Genomic DNA, 19,572 nt, shown 5'->3' on the forward strand with positions numbered 1-19,572 from the left:
CAACCACAATAAAAATATTGTAAAACAACTCTTCACCCACTTTGTCCCACACACCCCCACCTTTTGCAATATGCTCATTTTTAATTCTGACAATGTATTTGATGACCGAATAAAAACACTCACTGATTTTCTATTAATAAACTTAACGTAGTGCCTTTTTCTTTTCTAAATTTTTTCAGAGAAATGCACTAGAACTAAAAAATTCTCCTCATCCTCCATTTGTGAATTTGTGAAAATGACAATCTACTATTACACCATCTCCTCCTGCGGCTGCTGGGTATTTATAGGCAATTGTTACATAAAGGAACCGCGACAGAGTCACACGATTTCCAAAGCTACCCATTTGTGAAGAAATCACTAGAGAGATGCCACCGTTTTTTTATTGTTGAAATCTTTCAGAAACCGCTATAGGATGTAGCAGTTTCTACTTGTACGCGTTTCAACGTAAACTGCTACACCTTGTAGCGGTTTATATTCATTCCCTAAATTTTTATACCCTGTCACAACGGTTTTTATAGTAATATATTACAATTGCGTCTACAATTTTCAAAAATTGTAATCTGATCATTTTTAACTCCAAACATTTTAATTTGACAAATTGCCCTAAGTTATATTAAACATATACATTTACATTGACAAAATTAAATAAAATGCAATATGCTTACAAGTCACAAATTTTCGAGTCCTTTTTTAGATTTCCTTTATTTGAAAAAGGCACTTTCAATTAATTTTACAAAAAATTATATACACATAAAAAATTAATTATTAAATTAATTATTATGTATTAACTTATAAATTTTTTTAACTTAATAATCGGTCATCAAAATTACCAAATTAATAATATTACAATAATAAAACTTAGAATAGATTAATAATAATTTTTTATAATAGAATAATAAAAACTTTTTTTTGAACACCAAATACATATATACAATTATTGACGTTTTGTCGTGTACTGTAATATTATCGATAATTTTATAATTATTTAACAAGTTAAGATGCAACTCAAATTTGACACAATGCAAGTTTTTTGGTATTCAGACACACAAGTTTATAACACCAAACAAAGTTTTTAACCATTTTGTTTTAATTTGTTTTCAGCGATTTTAGTTAAAGTTCTCAACATTTTTCTTTGAGCAATGCTAGGGGCCAGCAACTTTGGTATTTTATAATCATCAATTGGCCATCAATAGTATTTTTAATGGTGTGAAATTACATCTAATAGTAAGAAATCACTCACTTTTTTTTTTAATGGTTAAGTGCTGGCCAAAAAACACAAAAACTACTGCCCCTAAACTTTTCCCTTTTCTTTTTCAAAAATAAAAGACGATAGATAGAGATAACACAATGATAAACATACGTGCTTTATATATACTGCTCATTCAAGACCAAAGAGTAAAAAAGTTAAAATTACAAGATTATATTTTAGTTTTTAATTCACGTATTATAAAATTTCTTTGAAAAACAAATTACTTCATATATGCAATTTTAATTTATTTATTTTAAAAATTCTTTTTCCTAGAATCTCAAAAATAGTATACAGACGTGATATAAATCATGACCAAAAAAAAAAAAAGACGTGATATAAATATGCAATGGACCTATTACCTTAGTCCTTAAATATCATCAGCAACCAACTGCAGTTCTACATTTTTTCTTCTCCAGATGCGACACCTGTTCATATATGTTCTTGAATGTTGACCAATCACCACAATCCGAAGTTTCTGCACTGCAAAATCTCATTCGTATAACAAACTTTTTGTTAAAGAACTTGAATTACCTTCCACACCTTTATATATATGTGTGCGCGTGCGTGATTAGTGATGTTTTATAATTTTGATTACTTTTTTCGTATATTTGATTGATAAGAAAAACAAGATAAGAAACATAAGCCATAAACGTTTAAAAACAGCTAACTTCAATCAAATTGAAGCTCGAACAAATCTTGATAAGGCTGAAAATTAAAGAAACAAACCTATTTTTATCTAAAGTTCGATTGGGATGACGACGAATTAAGCAACTGGCGCGAGAAGAGATGAATGAAGAAGTTTGCTCCCTTAACAAGAGATTGCAAAAGAAGCTGAAAAATGTTTAGTATTCATAAGCTGCTACTATGTGATATTGTGATCAGTTATGGATGGAAAATGAGCGCGTGTGACAAATAAATGGCGAAACACCACTAGCCATCTGGTCCCTTGGCATCTTTTCCTAGAAAAGAAAAAGAAAAAGAAAAAGATTATATTCTATATGCATTGAAAAAAGTTAGGAATCAACATATTTTATTAATATTAATTAACAATATTTTATTTTTATATTATTATAATTTAAAATTTATTAAAATTTAGTATTTAATAAATATTGATTAAAAATAATAAAATTTTGTTAGTTATGTAGTATATTACACATAAAAAATGCTTTTAAAATTTGATGAGAATAAGTTTTATTGTATTGTCATTAAATTAGTTAATATTATATGAATTAATATATTTAAAACGAGAATGTTTAAATGGTTGAGAATCTTATTGAGGACTGAGGAGTGATTAACGAATATGATTTAATTTAAGTTTGTTCCATTTTATTCTATCTTAATTCGTTTCACATTTTAGTTATATTAGACTTATGAATTTAAAAAAAAAAAATTAAAAACTTAAATGTTGTAGTTTATAAGTAAACTTTTTAACTAATAATATTGATATCTGTTCTTAATATCAATATTAGCTAAACATTCAATATTATATATTATTATACTACTGTGTATATTTTTTAAACCTGTTTTTATAAATATTAAAATTAATTACCATATATTTGTATATAATTTTATAATTAAATAATTAAATTTATTAAAATCAAATAATTAAATATTGTTACAACAGTATAATTTTTTTTAAACACTAAATACGTACATATAATATGGTATGGTATCGCACTTTTTATTAGTTGCTTTATGGCAATACATAATTCTCGGAACACAAATGCTTGTTGGATGGACAATATTTCGTTAGAGGACAAATGAAATTAAAAGTTTCAAGTGTATGTCCGTCAAGCATTATTGGACTGCATATATATCAAATATTCTTCTTTTATATACTTAAAAAAGTAACTAAAAAATAAATAGAGTTCAGTTCCAAAAATATATAATCTTGGACAGCAACGCGCCTGTTATTTTTGAGAATAGAATAAATAAGATATGAGAATAAAATATAAATAATAGAAATATAAATTTTTGTGTTTTTATATTTTATTTAATGATAAACTAAAATAAATTATAAAAATTTAATTTATTTTTATTTTTTTCGTTTAAAAAATTTGAGTAAAAAATATAATTATAAAAAATTAACAAAAATAAAAAATAAAAAATAAATTGTATTCTTTATAAATATTTTTGTATTTTTTTTGTTATAATAGACACAAAATATACTAATTCAATGTCTATAAATATAATATCTCAGTCTATATTTTATATGTTAAACACAATTTTATATATTTGTATATTCTATTTCAGTGTCTTGTCTCTATAAACAAATGTAGTACAATCAATAGCTGCAAACGTACAATACCAACATATAAAACAGCAAGACCAACATTGTAAAATGTAATTTTATATCATAGAAGAATTTCTTTTCACATGTTTTTTTTTTGTCTCATTCAATTTTATGTCATATGAAATCATATTTTACAAAATTAATTCCATATGCCGTGGCAAACGCAGCTTCATAAATTAAAGTTTCTATTTTCTTATTTACGGAGTAACTAGACCCTCACAAATTATAAAATTAACATCTTGCTTCTAGCTAGGGTTTCATTGAAACATAACTTTTTCTGATTGAATATTGATGTGTCATTCCTTGTATTCCACGGCTACCACAACGCCGAAAAAAGAAAAGGGAAGCGGTTCTCGTATACCACCTTATTTTATTGGAATATTTTTGTTCCCATCATTATGACCATTAAGATTTATAATAAAATATATAGAAGGATAAGATGAAAGTGAAAATTTTGTATATGAAATATTTTGTCTGGAGAACATGGTGAAGCTACAACTTATTTTTTTCTTCACCCATAAAATAAGAGATAAAATTACAGTCTAATCCTATGATGTGCAGCTTCAACCAACTTATATTGGAAAGAGCTGAAGCTAGGTTGTGATAGACTAACATGACATGAATGAGTCCCTATTTAACAAGCATTCATTTTACTCTAAAATAATTATTATTCTAGTAATGTTATTTAATGAAAGATCTTTATTTAAAAAAATATTATATATATACATATATATCTTTAATATTTAAACTTTATTAATATTTATTCAACTTATTTTTATATATTACTCAATTATTATATAATTTATTTACAGTACATACATATCTAATAATTTAATAATTTGTTATATCTTTTTTATTTTAAAGCATTTTTTTATAAGTTTATTTTATAATATTCATTTTAATATAAACCTTTAGATCTATCATCTAATAATCTCAATGGATTATATCCAAAAAAACATTAATATTTAAATTTTTTACCGAAACATTTTAGATGCAACCATAAAAATATATATTTTTGTTGTGATTAAAAATGATGGTGTATATAAACTATATAATGAAATGTTTTTACATAATAGCTCAAATGGCATAGTCTCTTCATACTCACCTATAAATCGCAAGTTCGAATTTTCCTATTTTTGGAGAAAAATTTTTTATACTATTTTTGTAGGTGAAAATATTACTTTCAAATAATAATTCATGGAAAAAAAATACACTATTAATTTTCAATATGATTTTAAAAACTCAAACTTCTAGTCTTCTATCATTTTATATATTCTCGCAATTTCAAATTTATAAAAGTAGTTTTACCTGCAATTCAAGAATTTATATTTGGTGATGATTAAATTTTAGTTACTACGTTATATTATAATATTTTATTTTTATGCCAATGGTACATGAGTAAATAACGAGTTAATTTTGACAATACTTTCAAATTGATAATGTCCCTTGCTCACCAAAAAAAAAAAGAAAAAAGAAGGGGGTTGAATCTTAGCCCCCTTTTTTGCTTGTTAATCTTTGCTGACCTTTGAAATCACTTTTGGAAATTTTTTGTCCTTTTATCTCGTGTCTAGCCACGAGACTTTTTCTTGTGTCTCGTCCCCAGCCACGAGACTTTTCTTTTTGTCTCGTCACTTGGCACGAGATATTTTTCAGATTTAGCTCCTGTGCAGTAGAAACAGAAATGGAGTAGGGAAGAAAAAAATTACACCCAGATATATCCTGGTTCAGCTGCTAAGTGCAGTGCAGCCTACATCCAGTCTCCATCACAAACATGATGGAATTTCACTATAATCTTCTTGATTACAGACTGTAAAGTGCTAACCCAACTTACAAGGGGATTCCCACAGAATCATGAAACACAACATAGATGAACAAAGAAACTCTAAGGACATCTATGGCTTTTTCTTTTAATTTTGCACTCTCTGCCTTTTTCCGCTCTATGGCTTTTTTATTACAAACCTCATTGTTTGTCTTTTTTCCATGAGACTCAAGACATAACAAAATTAAACAGAAAAATTACAAAACAGAATACATTGAAGGAGAAGAGAAATCTGTTAGCTCAGGTAGCTCTGAAAACTCTGTGCCTTGCACTCTCACACTTTCTCCTTACTTCAAACCCTGACTGTTCACCCGTACTTATAGGGAGAAGCCTCCAAGGTTGAAACCAAAAAAAACCTAGCCAACTTCTTCTTCTCCAAGAAACAGAACCGGTTCGGCCAGAAAGAGAGAGAAGAGATAACCCATGCAAAAACCAACATGCAATTACCTCTAGTCCTTCCTTGGTCATCACTCTTCATCAATCCGAGCGCTCCATCCTTAGCTTGCTCTCCAAGATGGATTTCTGGCCCTTGATGCTTCATGATGATAATAGCTTCATCTGCTCCACTTTTGCTTCCTCTCTCACGTAACCACCCTAGTTACCTTCTGTGATGAGTGAACTCAAAAGTAGAGACAAGCCATCCTCTCCATGGATCTTCTCCTTGCTGGCCGAAATCTTTCTTGTCCATTTTTGGTATGGAGAGGCTGAGATCTCATCATCATATCTTTTCTTTCATGGTTACAGATCTTAGCCACTACATTTTTTATGTTTTCTTGCCATCATTTCGATGGTCTTGATGCATGTAGCTTCTTCTTCCTTTTGGTAGCTCAACTTAGCTTCCATAGTTCTTTGTGACATGACCGAAGGGAAGAAAGAAAACATGAGAGAGAAGAAACAAAAATTTGAACATTAACTAAAGGATTTTGATAAAGCAAGATTAAATGTCTACTTCCCTTTCACTGAGCAACGTATAGCTTAATCATATCCATCAAATCAATGACCAACTCTCTCTCATGTTTCCAATACATGTATTAATTCTTCTCAATAAAATTTTGAGTTCCATCACATGCTTAAAGAAGAGATCCGTTGAAAGCATAAAGCAATAACAACATTTGCTTTCCTGGTTATTTGTTTTCGGATCATGCATTGGGTGTATAGCAAAAATAATTAACTTGGGCTTGTAACAATAATGGATCAATTTGGCCCAAGTAATGTAACCATTAATTCAGCCATATGGATCAAGAGATTTTTGTATCAATGCTGAATGTTAACTTTAATTTGGGCTTATGATGACATTTGAGTTCTGGCCCAAATAATCACAAATTGCTTCAGCCATATAATATAGGAAACATTAATCAAGGCTGATTGGTTTTAAGCATATTGGACTTGCAATAATTTTGCTTTTCTGTTCGGCCCAATAAGAAAACCTACATCACAAAATTATTAATTAACATATGTTAAATGAAAATCAAATTAATAATTTTGTAATTAATTATTTCAATAATGTTTGTTCATCATCAAAGTAAATTTGAGTTTTCCAAACTCATCAATCTCACCCTTGATAACAAACATTATTAAAATTGAAATGGAAAGAAATTTAAGAATTAGAGTATAGAGTACTCCCTTTGAAGATTTGAATTTCTCCCCCTTTCTAATTATCACATGGCTCCCCATTAATATATGCTATTTTATCAAGGGAAGTTCCAACCTGTAACAATTTTATCAAGCCTAAAGTAACAATGTTATTCAACATATAAAATTTTGTGATGTTGAATGGCTTGATTTATGAGCAGAGTTGAATGATAATCAAAACTCATTTGTTATCAATAATTTGATTTTCTGCTCAATATTACACACATCAATTGAGTACATAAAAAAATTGCTATTCAAATGATTTTCAAATATTTTTCAGTCAAGATATCATAGCAATATAATTATGATAAGGAAAATATTTTGAATCACACATAATCATCTCAAAACATGGCAGCTGTTAGATTTTATTTACATATCACAGCTTAAAGGAACTGCCAAAAAAAATTATCAAGCATATTTACCAAGATGAGTCAGAGTATTCCTATTAGTAGCAAGCATATTCATCCAGATAAATCCATCACAAGAATACATGTTAACAACCAATTAACAACCAGACAGCTATATACTCAAAACAAATATCTCACAATTATAATCAACCAAGCATATCAAGCATCAGGTGTATCCTTTTAACAAGGGTGATCATGAACTTTGATGGTTTCAGTGGCTAAGAGAAGGGGGGTTGAATCTTAGCCCCCTTTTTTGATGTTAACACTTGCTGACCTTCAGAGAAGACTTTTCTGTTTTTGCTCGTCACTGGACACGAGCAACTTTGTTTTGTCTCGTCCCTTGCCACGAGACTTTTCTTTTTGTCTCGTCACTTGGCACGAGATAATTCTGGTTTTTGCTCCTATGTAGTAGAAAACAGAAATGGAGTAGAAAGGAGAAAAAGATTACACCAGATATATCTTGGTTCAGCTGCTAAGTGCAGTGCAGCCTACATCCAGTCTCCATCACAAACATGATGGAATTTCACTATAATCAATATGATTACAACTTGTAAAGTGCTAACCCAACTTACAAGGGGATTCCCACAGAATCATGATACACAACATAGATGAACAAAGGACCTCTAAGACATCTATGGCTTTTTCTTTTAATTTTGCACTCTCTGCCTTTTTTCGCTCTATGGCTTTTTTATACAAACCTCACTTGTTTGCCTTTTTTCATGAGACTCAAGACATGACAAAATTAAACAGAAAAATACTTAAACAGAATACATTGAAGGAGAAGAGAAAACTGTTAGCTCAGGTAGCTCTGAGAACACTGTGCCTTGCACTCTCAAATTTTTCTCCTTGCTTCAAACAGTGGTTGTCCACCCTTATTATAGAAGAGGGGAGCTTCCACTTATTGAAGCCAAAACCGAACCAAATTCTTCCTCCTTCAACAAACACAGAACCGGTTCGGCCACATAGAGAGAGAAGAGATAACCATGCAAAACCAACATGCAATTACCTCTAGTCCTTTCTTGATCATCACCCTTCATCAATCCGGGCTCTCCATCCTTGGCTTGCTCTCCAAGATGGATTTCTGGCCCTTGATGCCTCATGATGATAATGACTTCATCTGCTTCAATCTCTGCCTTCAACCATCACTTCGCCACTCTAGCTACTCCCTGTGGTGGTTGAACAGAATCAAAGACAAGCCATGCTTCAAGAATCTCTCCTCTTGGCCGAATCTTCAACGTCCATTTTTGAGCATGTAAGGCTCAAGATAGCCTCACCAAATCTAACCACACTTGGTAAGTATCTTAGCCACATCTCACTTTTATTTTGGTGTGTTTTCTTGCCATTATTAGCTTGATGGTCTTGATGCATGTAGCTTCTTCCTTTTCTTTGTTGATGAGCACAGCGTCCATGGTTTACTGGACAAAGACCGAAGAAGGAAGAAGAAAGAGATGAGAGAGAATGAAAGAATCTGAAGAAAAGCAATGTAAAGTGGTTAAACACATTAATTTGAGAATAGCTTGCTTTTACTTCCCTTAGCTTAGAGTGGCGTGTTTGTCATAATAGCCATCAATCAAATCAGCTGAATTTCTCTCTCATGTTCCCCATGCATTAATTGACAATGTAATAGATTTTGAAATCCATCACATGGTTAAAGGCTTGGTTCCGTTGGAAGCACTTTGCTTTCATTTTTCCTTGGTTTCGGACCAAGCTTGGAACCTTTTATCACTAATAGAATTTGGGCTTGTAACATTGAGATTAAAACTGGCCCATTTGGTTAACATTTACTTTCCTGATAAAATTGATTTCGGATCAAGCATAGAGCACATAAGAAAGCATTTGTTTGGGCTTGCAACAATAATGTTTATTCTGGCCCATTTAAAAATTCAGCCTCATATAGCAATGCTGATTTTTAATTTTGGGCTAGCAACATCTTTGTTTTCCGGCCCAAGGTGAAATCTGCACAACAAAATTATTAATTAAGCAAATATGAATTAAGATCAAATTAATAATTTTGTAATTTAATATTTTAATAATGTTTGTTCATCATCAAAATTTAATAAGAGTTTTCCAAACTCATCAATCTCCCCCTTGATGATTGATGAGCGGATAATTTATACGCTTTTTGGCATTGTTTTTAGGTAGTGTTTAGTAAGTTCAAGCTACTTTTAGGGATGTTTTCATTAGTTTTTATGTTAAATTCACATTTCTGGACTTTACTATGAGTTTGTGTGTTTTTCTGTGATTTCAGGTAATTTCTGACAGAAATTGAGGGACTTGAGCAAAACTCTGAAAAAGGCTGACAAAAGGACTGCTGATGCTGTTGGAATCTGACCTCCCTGCACTCAAAATAGATTTTCTGGAGCTAAAAAACTCCAAATGGCGCGCTATCAACGGCGTTGGAAAGTAGACATCCAGAGCTTTCCAGCAATATATAACAGTCCATACTTTATTCGGAAATTGACGACGTAACTTGGCGTTGAACGCCAAGTACATGCTGCTGTCTGGAGTTAAACGCCAGAAAAACGTCATGATCCGGAGTTGAACGCCCAAAACACGTTATAACTTGGAGTTCAACTCTAAGAAAAGCCTCAGCTCGTGGATAGATCAAGCTCTGCCCAAGCATACACCAAGTGGGCCCCGGAAGTGGATTTATGCATCAAATACTTACTCATGTAAACCCTAGTAGCTAGTCTAGTATAAATAGGATAAGTTACTACTGTATTAGTCATCTTTTGATCACTTTAGATCTTAGGATCAGATCTCTGGACGCCTAGTCCTTAGACCATGGGGGCTGGCCATTCGGCCATGCCTGAGCCTTTCACTTATGTATTTTCAACAGTGGAGTTTCTGCACACCATAGATTAAGGGTGTGGAGCTCTACTGTACCTCAAGTTTCAATACAATTATTATTACTTTCTATTCAATTCTCTTCTATTCTTATTCCAAGATATACGTTACACTTAACTTTGATGAATGTGATGATCCGTGACACTCATCATCATTCTCACCTATGAACGCGCGTGACTGACAACCACTTCCGTTCTACTCTAGGCCGGGCGCATATCTCTTAGATTCCCCAACAGAATCTTCGTGGTATAAGCTAGATAGATGGCGGCATTCATGAGGATTCGGAAAGTCTAAACCTTGTCTATGGTATTCCGAGTAGGATTCTGGGATTGAATGACTGTGACGAGCTTCAAACTCCTGAAGGCTGGGCGTGATGACAAGCGCAAAAGAATCAAGGGATTCTATTCCAACCTGATTGAGAACCGACAGATGATTAGCCGTGCTGTGACAGAGCATAGGAATGTTTTCACTGAGAGGATGTGATGTAGCCATTGACAACGGTGATGCCCTACATACAGCTTGCCATGGAAAGGAGTAGGAAGGATTGGATGACTGTAATAGGAAAGTAGAGATTCAAGAGGAGCACAACATCTCCATACACTTATCTGAAATTCCCACTATTAATTTACATAAGTATTTCTATCCCTTTTATTTTCTTTTTATTATTAATTTTCGAAACCCAAAACTATTTAATCTGCCTAACTGAGATTTACAAGGTGACCATAGCTTGCTTCATACCAACAATCTCTGTGGGATCGACCCTTACTCACGTAAGGTATTACTTGGACGACCCAGTACACTTGCTGGTTAGTTGAACGGAGTTGTGTCCACACATAAGTGCCATAATAATGATTCCATACAACAACAAAAAATACTACATTGATGTGATCACAATTTCATCCACCAAGTTTTTGGCGCCGTTGCCGGGGATTGTTCGAGTATGGACAACTGACGGTTCATCTTGTTGCTTAGATTAGGTAACTTTCTTTTCAAAAACTTTTTCAAAATTTTTCTTTTTCGTTTTTCCAAAAATATTTTCGAAAAATTTAATAAAAATACAAAAAAAATTAGAAAATCATAAAAATCAAAAATATTTTGTATTTCTTGTTTGAGTCTTGTGTTAATTTTTAAGTTTGGTGTCAATTGCATGCTTTTAAACTTTTTTCTTGCATTTTTTCGAAAATCTCATGCATTCATAGTTTCTTCATGATCTTCATGTTGTTCTTGATAAGTCTTCTTGTTTGATCTTGATGATTTCTTGTTTTGTGTTGTTTGTTGTTTTTCATGTGCACTTTTGCATTCATATTTTCCATGCATTAAAGATTTCTAAGTTTGGTGTCTTGCATGTTTTCTTTGCATCAAAAATTTTTCAAAAATACGTTCTTGATGTTCATCATGACCTTCAAAGTGTTCTTGGTGTTCATCTCGATATTCATAGTGTTCTTGCATGCATTATGTGTTTGATCCAAAATTTTCATATTTTGGGTCATTCTTATGTTTTTCCTCTCATCTTTAAAATTTCAAAAATCAAAAAAATATCTTTTCCTTATTTCCCTCCAAATTTTCAAAATTTTGGGTTGACTTGGTCAAAAATTTTTAAAAATTAGTTGTTTCTTACAAGTCAAGTCAAAATTTCAATTTTAAAAATCTTATCTTTTCAAAATCTTTTTCAAAAATTATATCTTTTTCATTTTTTTCTATTTTTTGAAAAATCCAAAAATCTTTTTCAAAATATTTTCAAAATCTTTTTCCTATCTTTACATCTAATTTTCGAAAATTAGCTAACAATTAATGTGATTGGTTCAAAAATTTGAAGTTTGTTACTTTCTTGTTAAGAAAGGTTCAATCTTTAAGTTCTAGAATCTTATCTTGTAGTTTCTTGTTAGTTAAGTCATTTTAAAAATTAAATCTTTTTCAAACATATCTTTTTATCTTTTATCTTATCTTTTTCAAAATTTTTATCTTTTTCAAAATTTGATTTCAAAATATCTTATCTAACCTCTTATCTTCTTATCTTTTCAAATTTGATTTTAATATCTTTTTCAACTAACTCTTTGACTTTTTGTTTGTTTCTTATCTTTTTCAAAACCACCTAACTACTTTCCCCTCTCTAATTTTCGAAAATATCTCTCTCTTTTTCAAAAAAAAAAATTTCTTTTTAATTAATTAAATGTTTTAAATTTTAATTTCAATCTTATTTTATCTTTAATTTTCAAAAATTACTAACCCCTTTTTCAAAATTGTTTTCGAAATTCTCCCTCTCTTTTCTTATTCTATTTATTTATTTAATTACTAACACTTCTCTTCACCCCTCTCCACCTAATATTCGAATCCCCTCTTCTACTTTCTTCCCCCTTTCTTTTTCTACTAACATAAAGGAATCTCTATACTGTGACATAGAGGATTCCTCTTTCTTTTCTTGTTTTCTTCTCTTTCATATGAGCAGGAACAAGGAAAAAGGCACTCTTGTTGAAATTGATCCAAAACCTGAAAGGACTCTGAAGAGGAAACTAAGAGAAGCTAAATTACAACAATCCAGAAGTAACCTTTCAGAAATTTTCAAACAAGAGAAGGAGATGGCAGCCGAAAATAATAATAATGCAAGGAGAATGCTTGGTGACTTCACAAAGCCAACGTCCAAGTTTGATGGAAGAAGCATCTCCATTCCTGCCATTGGAGCCAATAACTTTGAGCTGAAACCTCAGCTAGTTGCCTTAATGCAACAAAACTGCAAGTTTTATGGACTTCCATCTGAAGATCCTTACCAGTTTTTAACTGAGTTCTTGCAGATCTGTGAGACTGTAAAGACAAATAGAGTTGATCCTGAAGTCTACAAACTCATGCTTTTCCCTTTTGCTGTAAGAGACATAGCTAGAATATGGTTGGATTCACAACCCAAGGATAGCCTAGACTCATGAGATAAGCTGGTCACTTCCTTCTTGGATAAATTCTTTCTTCCTCAAAAGCTGAGCAAGCTGAGAGTGGATGTTCAAACCTTCAAACAAAAAGATGGTGAATCCCTCTATGAAGCTTGGGAAAGATACAAGCAGCTGACCAAAAGATGTCCATCTGACATGTTTTTAGAATGGACCATATTAGATATATTCTATTATGGTCTATCTGAATTTTCAAAAATGTCATTGGATCATTCTGCAGGTGGATCCATTCACCTAAAGAAAACGCCTGAAGAGGCTCAAGAACTCATTGACATGGTTGCAAACAACCAATTCATGTACACTTCTGAGAGGAACTCCGTGAATAATGGGATACCTTAGAAGAAAGGAGTTCTTGAAATTGATGCTCTGAATGCCATATTGGCTCAGAATAAAGTGTTGACTCAGCAGGTCAACATGATCTCTCAAAGTCTGAATGGATGGCAACATGCATCCAACAGTACTAAAGAGGCAGCTTCTGAAGAAGCTTATGATCCTAAGAACCCTGCCATGGCAGAGGTTAATTACATGGGTGAACCTTATGGAAACACCTATAACTCATCATGGAGAAATCATCCAAATTTCTCATGGAAGGATCAACAAAAGCCTCAACAAGGCTTTAACAATGGTGGACGCAATAGGCTGAACAATAGCAAGCCATATCCATCATCTTCTCAGCAACAGACAGAGAATTCTGAACAAAACACTTCTAATTTAGCCAATCTAGTCTCTGATCTATCAAAGGCCACTTTCAGTTTCATGAATGAAACAAGATCCTCCATCAGAAATCTGGAGGCACAAGTGGGCCAGCTGAGTAAGAAAGTCATTGAAACTCCTCCCAGTATTCTCCCAAGCAATACAGAAGAAAATCCAAAAGGAGAGTGCAAGGCCATTGATGTGATCAATGTGGTGGAGAAGAGGGGGTTGTGTTGTGTGAAAATGAAGTAGAATGGAAGGGTATTTATAGGGAGAGGGGGGAGTGTATGTTTGGCCATTTAGGGTGGGAATGGGTGGGAAAATGTTTTTGAATTTTTGAAGGTAGGTGGGGTTTATGTGGAAGAGTGGGTGGATGTGAGTGGTGAAGGGGGTGCTTGGGAAGAGGAATTGAGGTGATTGGTGAAGAGTGTTGGGAAGTGTGACATGGGGAATACAAATAACAAAAATAGGATTAGGAGGTAAGGTGGGAATATATTAGGTGGGGATCCTGTGGGATCCACAGATCCTGAGGTGATCCTGTGGGGTCCACAGATCCTGAGGTGTCAAAGAATTCCATCCCTGCACCAAATAGGCATGTAAAATGCCTTTGCATACCATTCTGGCGTTTAAACGCCCATTGGTGCACGTTCTGGGCGTTCAACGCCCATGTAAAGCATGTTTCATTGGACCTCAAGCCTGTGGCTAGAGGATGGTTGGAGTTCATTCAACGCTCCATCATTCCTACTAGCAACCGATCTGAAGTTACTGTGGATCGGGCCATCATGATTCATAGCATCATGATTGGAGAGGAAGTAGAAGTTCATGAGGTCATCTCCAATGAACTATACAAAATAGCCGACAAGTCCTCCACCATGGCAAGGCTAGCTTTTCCTCACCTTATTTGCCATTTATGTTACTCAGCTGGAGTTATCATAGAAGGAGATATCCCCATTGAAGAGGATAAGCCCATCACCAAGAAGAGGATGGAGCAAGCAAGAGAGATACCTCAAGGGATGCACTTTCCTCCTAACAACTATTGGGAGCAACTCAACACCTCCTTAGAAGATTTGAGCCACAATGTGGAACAATTAAGGGTGGAACATCATGAGCACTCCATCATTCTCCATGAAATAAGAAGATCAAAGAGCAATGAGGGAGGAGCAACAAAGGCAAGGAAGGGACATAGAAGAGCTTAAGGACATTGTTGGACCTTCAAGAAGAAGACGCCACTAAAGGTGGACTCATTCCTTGTTCTTTATTTCTTTCTGTTTTCGGTTTTTAATGTTGTGTTTATCTATGTTTTGTGTCTCTACTTCATGATCATTAGTATGTAGTAACCATGCCTTAAAGCTATGAATAAATTCCATTAATCCTTCACCTCTCTTAAATGAAAAATGTTTTAATCCAAAAGAACAAGAAGTACATGAATTTCAAATTTATCCTTGAATTTAATTTAATTATATTGATGTGGTGACAATACTTTTTATTTTCTAAATGAATGCTTGAACAGTGCATATTTTTGATCTTGTTGTTTATGAATGTTAAAACTGTTGGCTCTTGAAAGAATGATGAACAAAGAGAAATGTTATTGATGATCTGAAAAATCATGAAATTGATTCTTGAAGCAAGAAAAAGCAGTGAAAAATAAAAAGCATGCGAAAAAAAATAGCGAAACAAAAATATAGAAAGAAAAAGAAAAAGCAAGCAGAAAAAGTCAATAGCCCTTAAAACCAAAAGGCAAGGGTAAAAAGGATCCAAGGCTTTGAGCATCAATGGATAGTAGGGCCCAAGGAAATAAAATCCAGGCCTAAGCGGCTAAATCAAGCTGTCCCTAACCATGTGCTTGTGTCATGAAGGTCCAAGTGAAAAGCTTGAGACTGAGTGGTTAAAGTCGTGATCCAAAGCAAAAAGAGTGTGCTTAAGAGCTCTGGACACCTCTAACTGGGGACTCTAGCAAAGCTGAGTCACAATCTGAAAAGGTTCACCCAGTTATGTGTCTGTGGCATTTGTGTATCTGGTGGTAATACTGGAAAACAAAATGCTTAGGGCCACGGCCAAGACTCATAAGTAGCTGTGTTCAAGAATCAACATGCTTAACTAGGAAAGTCAATAACACTATCCGAAATTCTAAGTTCCTAGAGAAGCCAACCATTCTAAACTTTAAAGGAAAAAGTGAGATGCCAAAACTGTTCAGAAGCAAAAAGCTACAAGTCCCTCTCATCTAATTAAATTAATATTCATTGATATTTTGAAATTTATAGTATATTCTTTTCTTTTTATCCTATTTGATTTTCAGTTGCTTGGGGACAAGCAACAATTTAAGTTTGGTGTTGTGATGAGCGGATAATTTATACGCTTTTTGGCATTATTTTTAGGTAGTTTTTAGTAAGTTCAAGCTACTTTTAGGGATGTTTTCATTAGTTTTTATGTTAAATTCACATTTCTGGACTTTACTATGAGTTTGTATGTTTTTCTGTGATTTCAGGTAATTTCTGACAGAAATTGAGGGACTTGAGCAAAACTCTGAAAAAGGCTGACAAAAGGACTGCTGATGCTGTTGGAATCTGACCTCCCTGCACTCAAAATAGCTTTTCTGGAGCTAAAGAACTCCAAATGGCGCGCTCTTAACGGCGTTGGAAAGTAGACATCCAGAGCTTTCCAGCAATATATAACAGTCCATACTTTATTCGGAAATTGACGACGTAACTTGGCGTTGAACGCCAAGTACATGCTGCTGTCTGGAGTTAAACGCCAGAAAAACGTCATGATCCGGAGTTGAATGCCCAAAACACGTTATAACTTGGAGTTCAACTCTAAGAAAAGACTCAGCTCGTGGATAGATCAAGCTCAGCCCAAGCATACACCAAGTGGGCCCCGGAAGTGGATTTATGCATCAAATACTTACTCATGTAAACCCTAGTAGCTAGTCTAGTATAAATAGGATAAGTTACTACTGTATTAGTCATCTTTTGATCACTTTAGATCTTAGGATCAGATCTCTGGACGCCTAGTCCTTAGACCATGGGGGCTGGCCATTCGGCCATGCCTGAACCTTTCACTTATGTATTTTCAACAGTGGAGTTTCTGCACACCATAGATTAAGGGTGTGGAGCTCTGCTGTACCTCAAGTTTCAATACAATTATTATTACTTTCTATTCAATTCTCTTCTATTCTTATTCCAAGATATACGTTACACTTAACTTTGATGAATGTGATGATCCGTGACACTCATCATCATTCTCACCTATGAACGCGCGTGACTGACAACCACTTCCGTTCTACTCTAGGCCGGGCGCATATCTCTTAGATTCCCCAACAGAATCTTCGTGGTATAAGCTAGATAGATGGCGGCATTCATGAGGATCCGGAAAGTCTAAACCTTGTCTATGGTATTCTGAGTAGGATTCTGGGATTGAATGACTGTGATGAGCTTCAAACTCCTGAAGGCTGGGCGTGATGACAAGCGCAAAAGAATCAAGGGATTCTATTCCAACCTGATTGAGAACCGACAGATGATTAGCCGTGCTGTGACAGAGCATAGGAACGTTTTCACTGAGAGGATGGGATGTAGCCATTGACAACGGTGATGCCCTACATACAGCTTGCCATGGAAAGGAGTAGGAAGGATTGGATGACTGTAATAGGAAAGTAGAGATTCAAGAGGAGCACAGCATCTCCATACACTTATCTAAAATTTCCACTATTAATTTACATAAGTATTTCTATCCCTTTTATTTTCTTTTTATTATTAATTTTCGAAACCCAAAACTATTTAATCTGCTTAACTGAGATTTACAAGGTGACCATAGCTTGCTTCATACCAACAATCTCTGTGGGATCGACCCTTACTCACGTAAGGTATTACTTGGACGACCCAGTACACTTGCTGGTTAGTTGAACGGAGTTGTGTCCACACATAAGTGCCATAATAATGATTCCATACAACAATAAAAAATACTACATTGATGTGATCACAATTTCGTCCACCAAGTTTTTGGCGCCGTTGCCGGAGATTGTTCGAGTATGGACAACTGACGGTTCATCTAGTTGCTCAAATTAGGTAACTTTCTTTTCAAAAACTTTTTCAAAATTTTTCTTTTTCGTTTTTCCAAAAATATTTTCTTTAATTTCAATATACCTCAGAGAATTGTTTTTAATTTGTCAACCTGGCTGCATCAATTTTAAAAGGAAAAGATTAATTAAAAAATCTTGACACATATATATTTGTATTTGATAGAGAGTTCTACGAGAAATACTGTGATGCAATGAGCAATCTAGCCCTTCAAATCATGGAACTTGTGGGAATGTGTTTAGGAGTTGGGAAATACTTTAGAGACTACTTTGAAGAAAATAACTCCATTATGCGACTGAATTACTACCCACTTTGTCAAACACCTGATTTGACCTTAGGAACTGGGCCCCACTGTGACCCTAATTCGCTTACCATTCTTCATGATGATCAAGTTGCTGGTCTTCAAGTGTTATTCGATGCCCAATGGTACTTGGTTCCTCCAAGACAAGGTGTCTTCGTTGTTAACATTGGTGACACATTTACGGTAACAATATTATTTATATTGTAATCTTGTTAGTTGGTAATTGGTTGATGTAAAAATAATAATTAAAAATTGTTATATAATTTAATATATTTAATTAAACTGTTTAATATAATATATATTTATATTTTAACTATTATTTTTATATAAAAATATATTGAATAGATGCCAATTAAAATTAAATATCGCATATATTACAGTATGGTGTAATTATATTCCTGAGTACATACATATACCGATTGAGTTGAATAATTGACATTTTAATTTTATTCTGCGTGATTTCTCAAAATTAATAGCTAATATTAATATACTTCAAATAATAATAATAATGAGTGTTAATTGATTTTTATAAAAATATTATGTCTACACAAAAAATTAATCATTAAATAATTATTATATATTTATAAATAAATATGTGTATTATTAACTTATTATATTAATATATCTTTTAATACAATACTGATTTAGTAATTAATTTTTAATATATGTATAATATAATTGTTATTTTTATTTATTTATTTTCAGGCTTTATCAAATGGAGTTTACAAGAGTTGTTTGCACAGAGCTGGAGTGAATGACAAATCAGCAAGAAAATCACTTGCTTTCTTCCTGTGTCCTAAGAGGGACAAAGTTGTCAATCCACCAAAGGAACTCATTACTGAAGAGAATCCAAGAAAATATCCAGATTTCAAGTGGCCAACCTTGCATGAATTCACTCAGAAACATTACAGGGTTGATGAAGGAACTCTTGAAACATTCTCCAAGTGGCTTTTAGACAATAAAACTTCAACCAATTAATTAAGAGTGTCTCTTGTATATATATATATATGCCATCCAAATTAAACCAACAAGTATGTAATAATCGAACTTTATTTTCTTATGTTTAGGTGTGGATGATGATCATATATAGTCGAGACTCTTAGGAATGATATAATAAAGTGCTTGGTGCATGTCTTTATCGACTTTTGAGTCCTTATATATAATAATATTATCATTTTTAAGCTTTTAAAATCATTTTCTCTTTTTTGATTAATTATTAATGAGTTGTTTTTTCTTTTCAATGAAACAATAATATTATTAAGTTTTAAAGTGGTCTTTAAATTTTCACTTAAAATTTTAAAATTGATCATTAAATTTTCAAT

General features: G+C 33.0%; 2 protein-coding genes across 2 annotated transcripts in view; one reads left to right on the forward strand and one right to left on the reverse strand.

Annotated features, from left to right (window-relative positions):
• Positions 1-2,182, reverse strand: part of LOC112717471 (uncharacterized) — a 28,279-nt gene extending 26,097 nt beyond the window's left edge. Inside the window, exons 1-2 of the mRNA XM_025769489.3 lie at positions 1,976-2,182; positions 1,609-1,729 (exon numbers count right to left, since the gene is read on the reverse strand). The gene's annotated coding sequence lies outside the window, so the exon portion shown is untranslated. The remainder of the gene's footprint in view (positions 1-1,608; positions 1,730-1,975) is intronic.
• Positions 236-19,253, forward strand: LOC112717472 (gibberellin 20 oxidase 2-like). The gene is made up of 4 exons (XM_025769490.2): positions 236-277; positions 3,503-3,585; positions 18,115-18,433; positions 18,956-19,253. The coding sequence occupies exons 1-4, from the start codon at positions 236-238 to the stop codon at positions 19,226-19,228; spliced, it is 717 nt and encodes a 238-aa protein (XP_025625275.1). The 3' UTR covers positions 19,229-19,253.
• The last annotated feature ends 319 nt before the right edge of the window (positions 19,254-19,572 follow it).

This window comes from Arachis hypogaea, chromosome 10 (assembly GCF_003086295.3).
Source record: "Arachis hypogaea cultivar Tifrunner chromosome 10, arahy.Tifrunner.gnm2.J5K5, whole genome shotgun sequence".
In the NCBI taxonomy this organism is placed as follows: domain Eukaryota; kingdom Viridiplantae; phylum Streptophyta; class Magnoliopsida; order Fabales; family Fabaceae; genus Arachis; species Arachis hypogaea.

Coding starts and splice junctions, on each gene's coding strand:
- LOC112717472 (XM_025769490.2), top strand. CDS start 236: ATGACAATCTACTATTACACCATCTCCTCCTGCGGCTGCTGG. Junction 278..3,502: donor TCTCCTCCTGCGGCTGCTGG/GTATTTATAGGC, acceptor ATTCTATTTCAG/TGTCTTGTCTCTATAAACAA. Junction 3,586..18,114: donor AAAACAGCAAGACCAACATT/GTAAAATGTAAT, acceptor TGTATTTGATAG/AGAGTTCTACGAGAAATACT.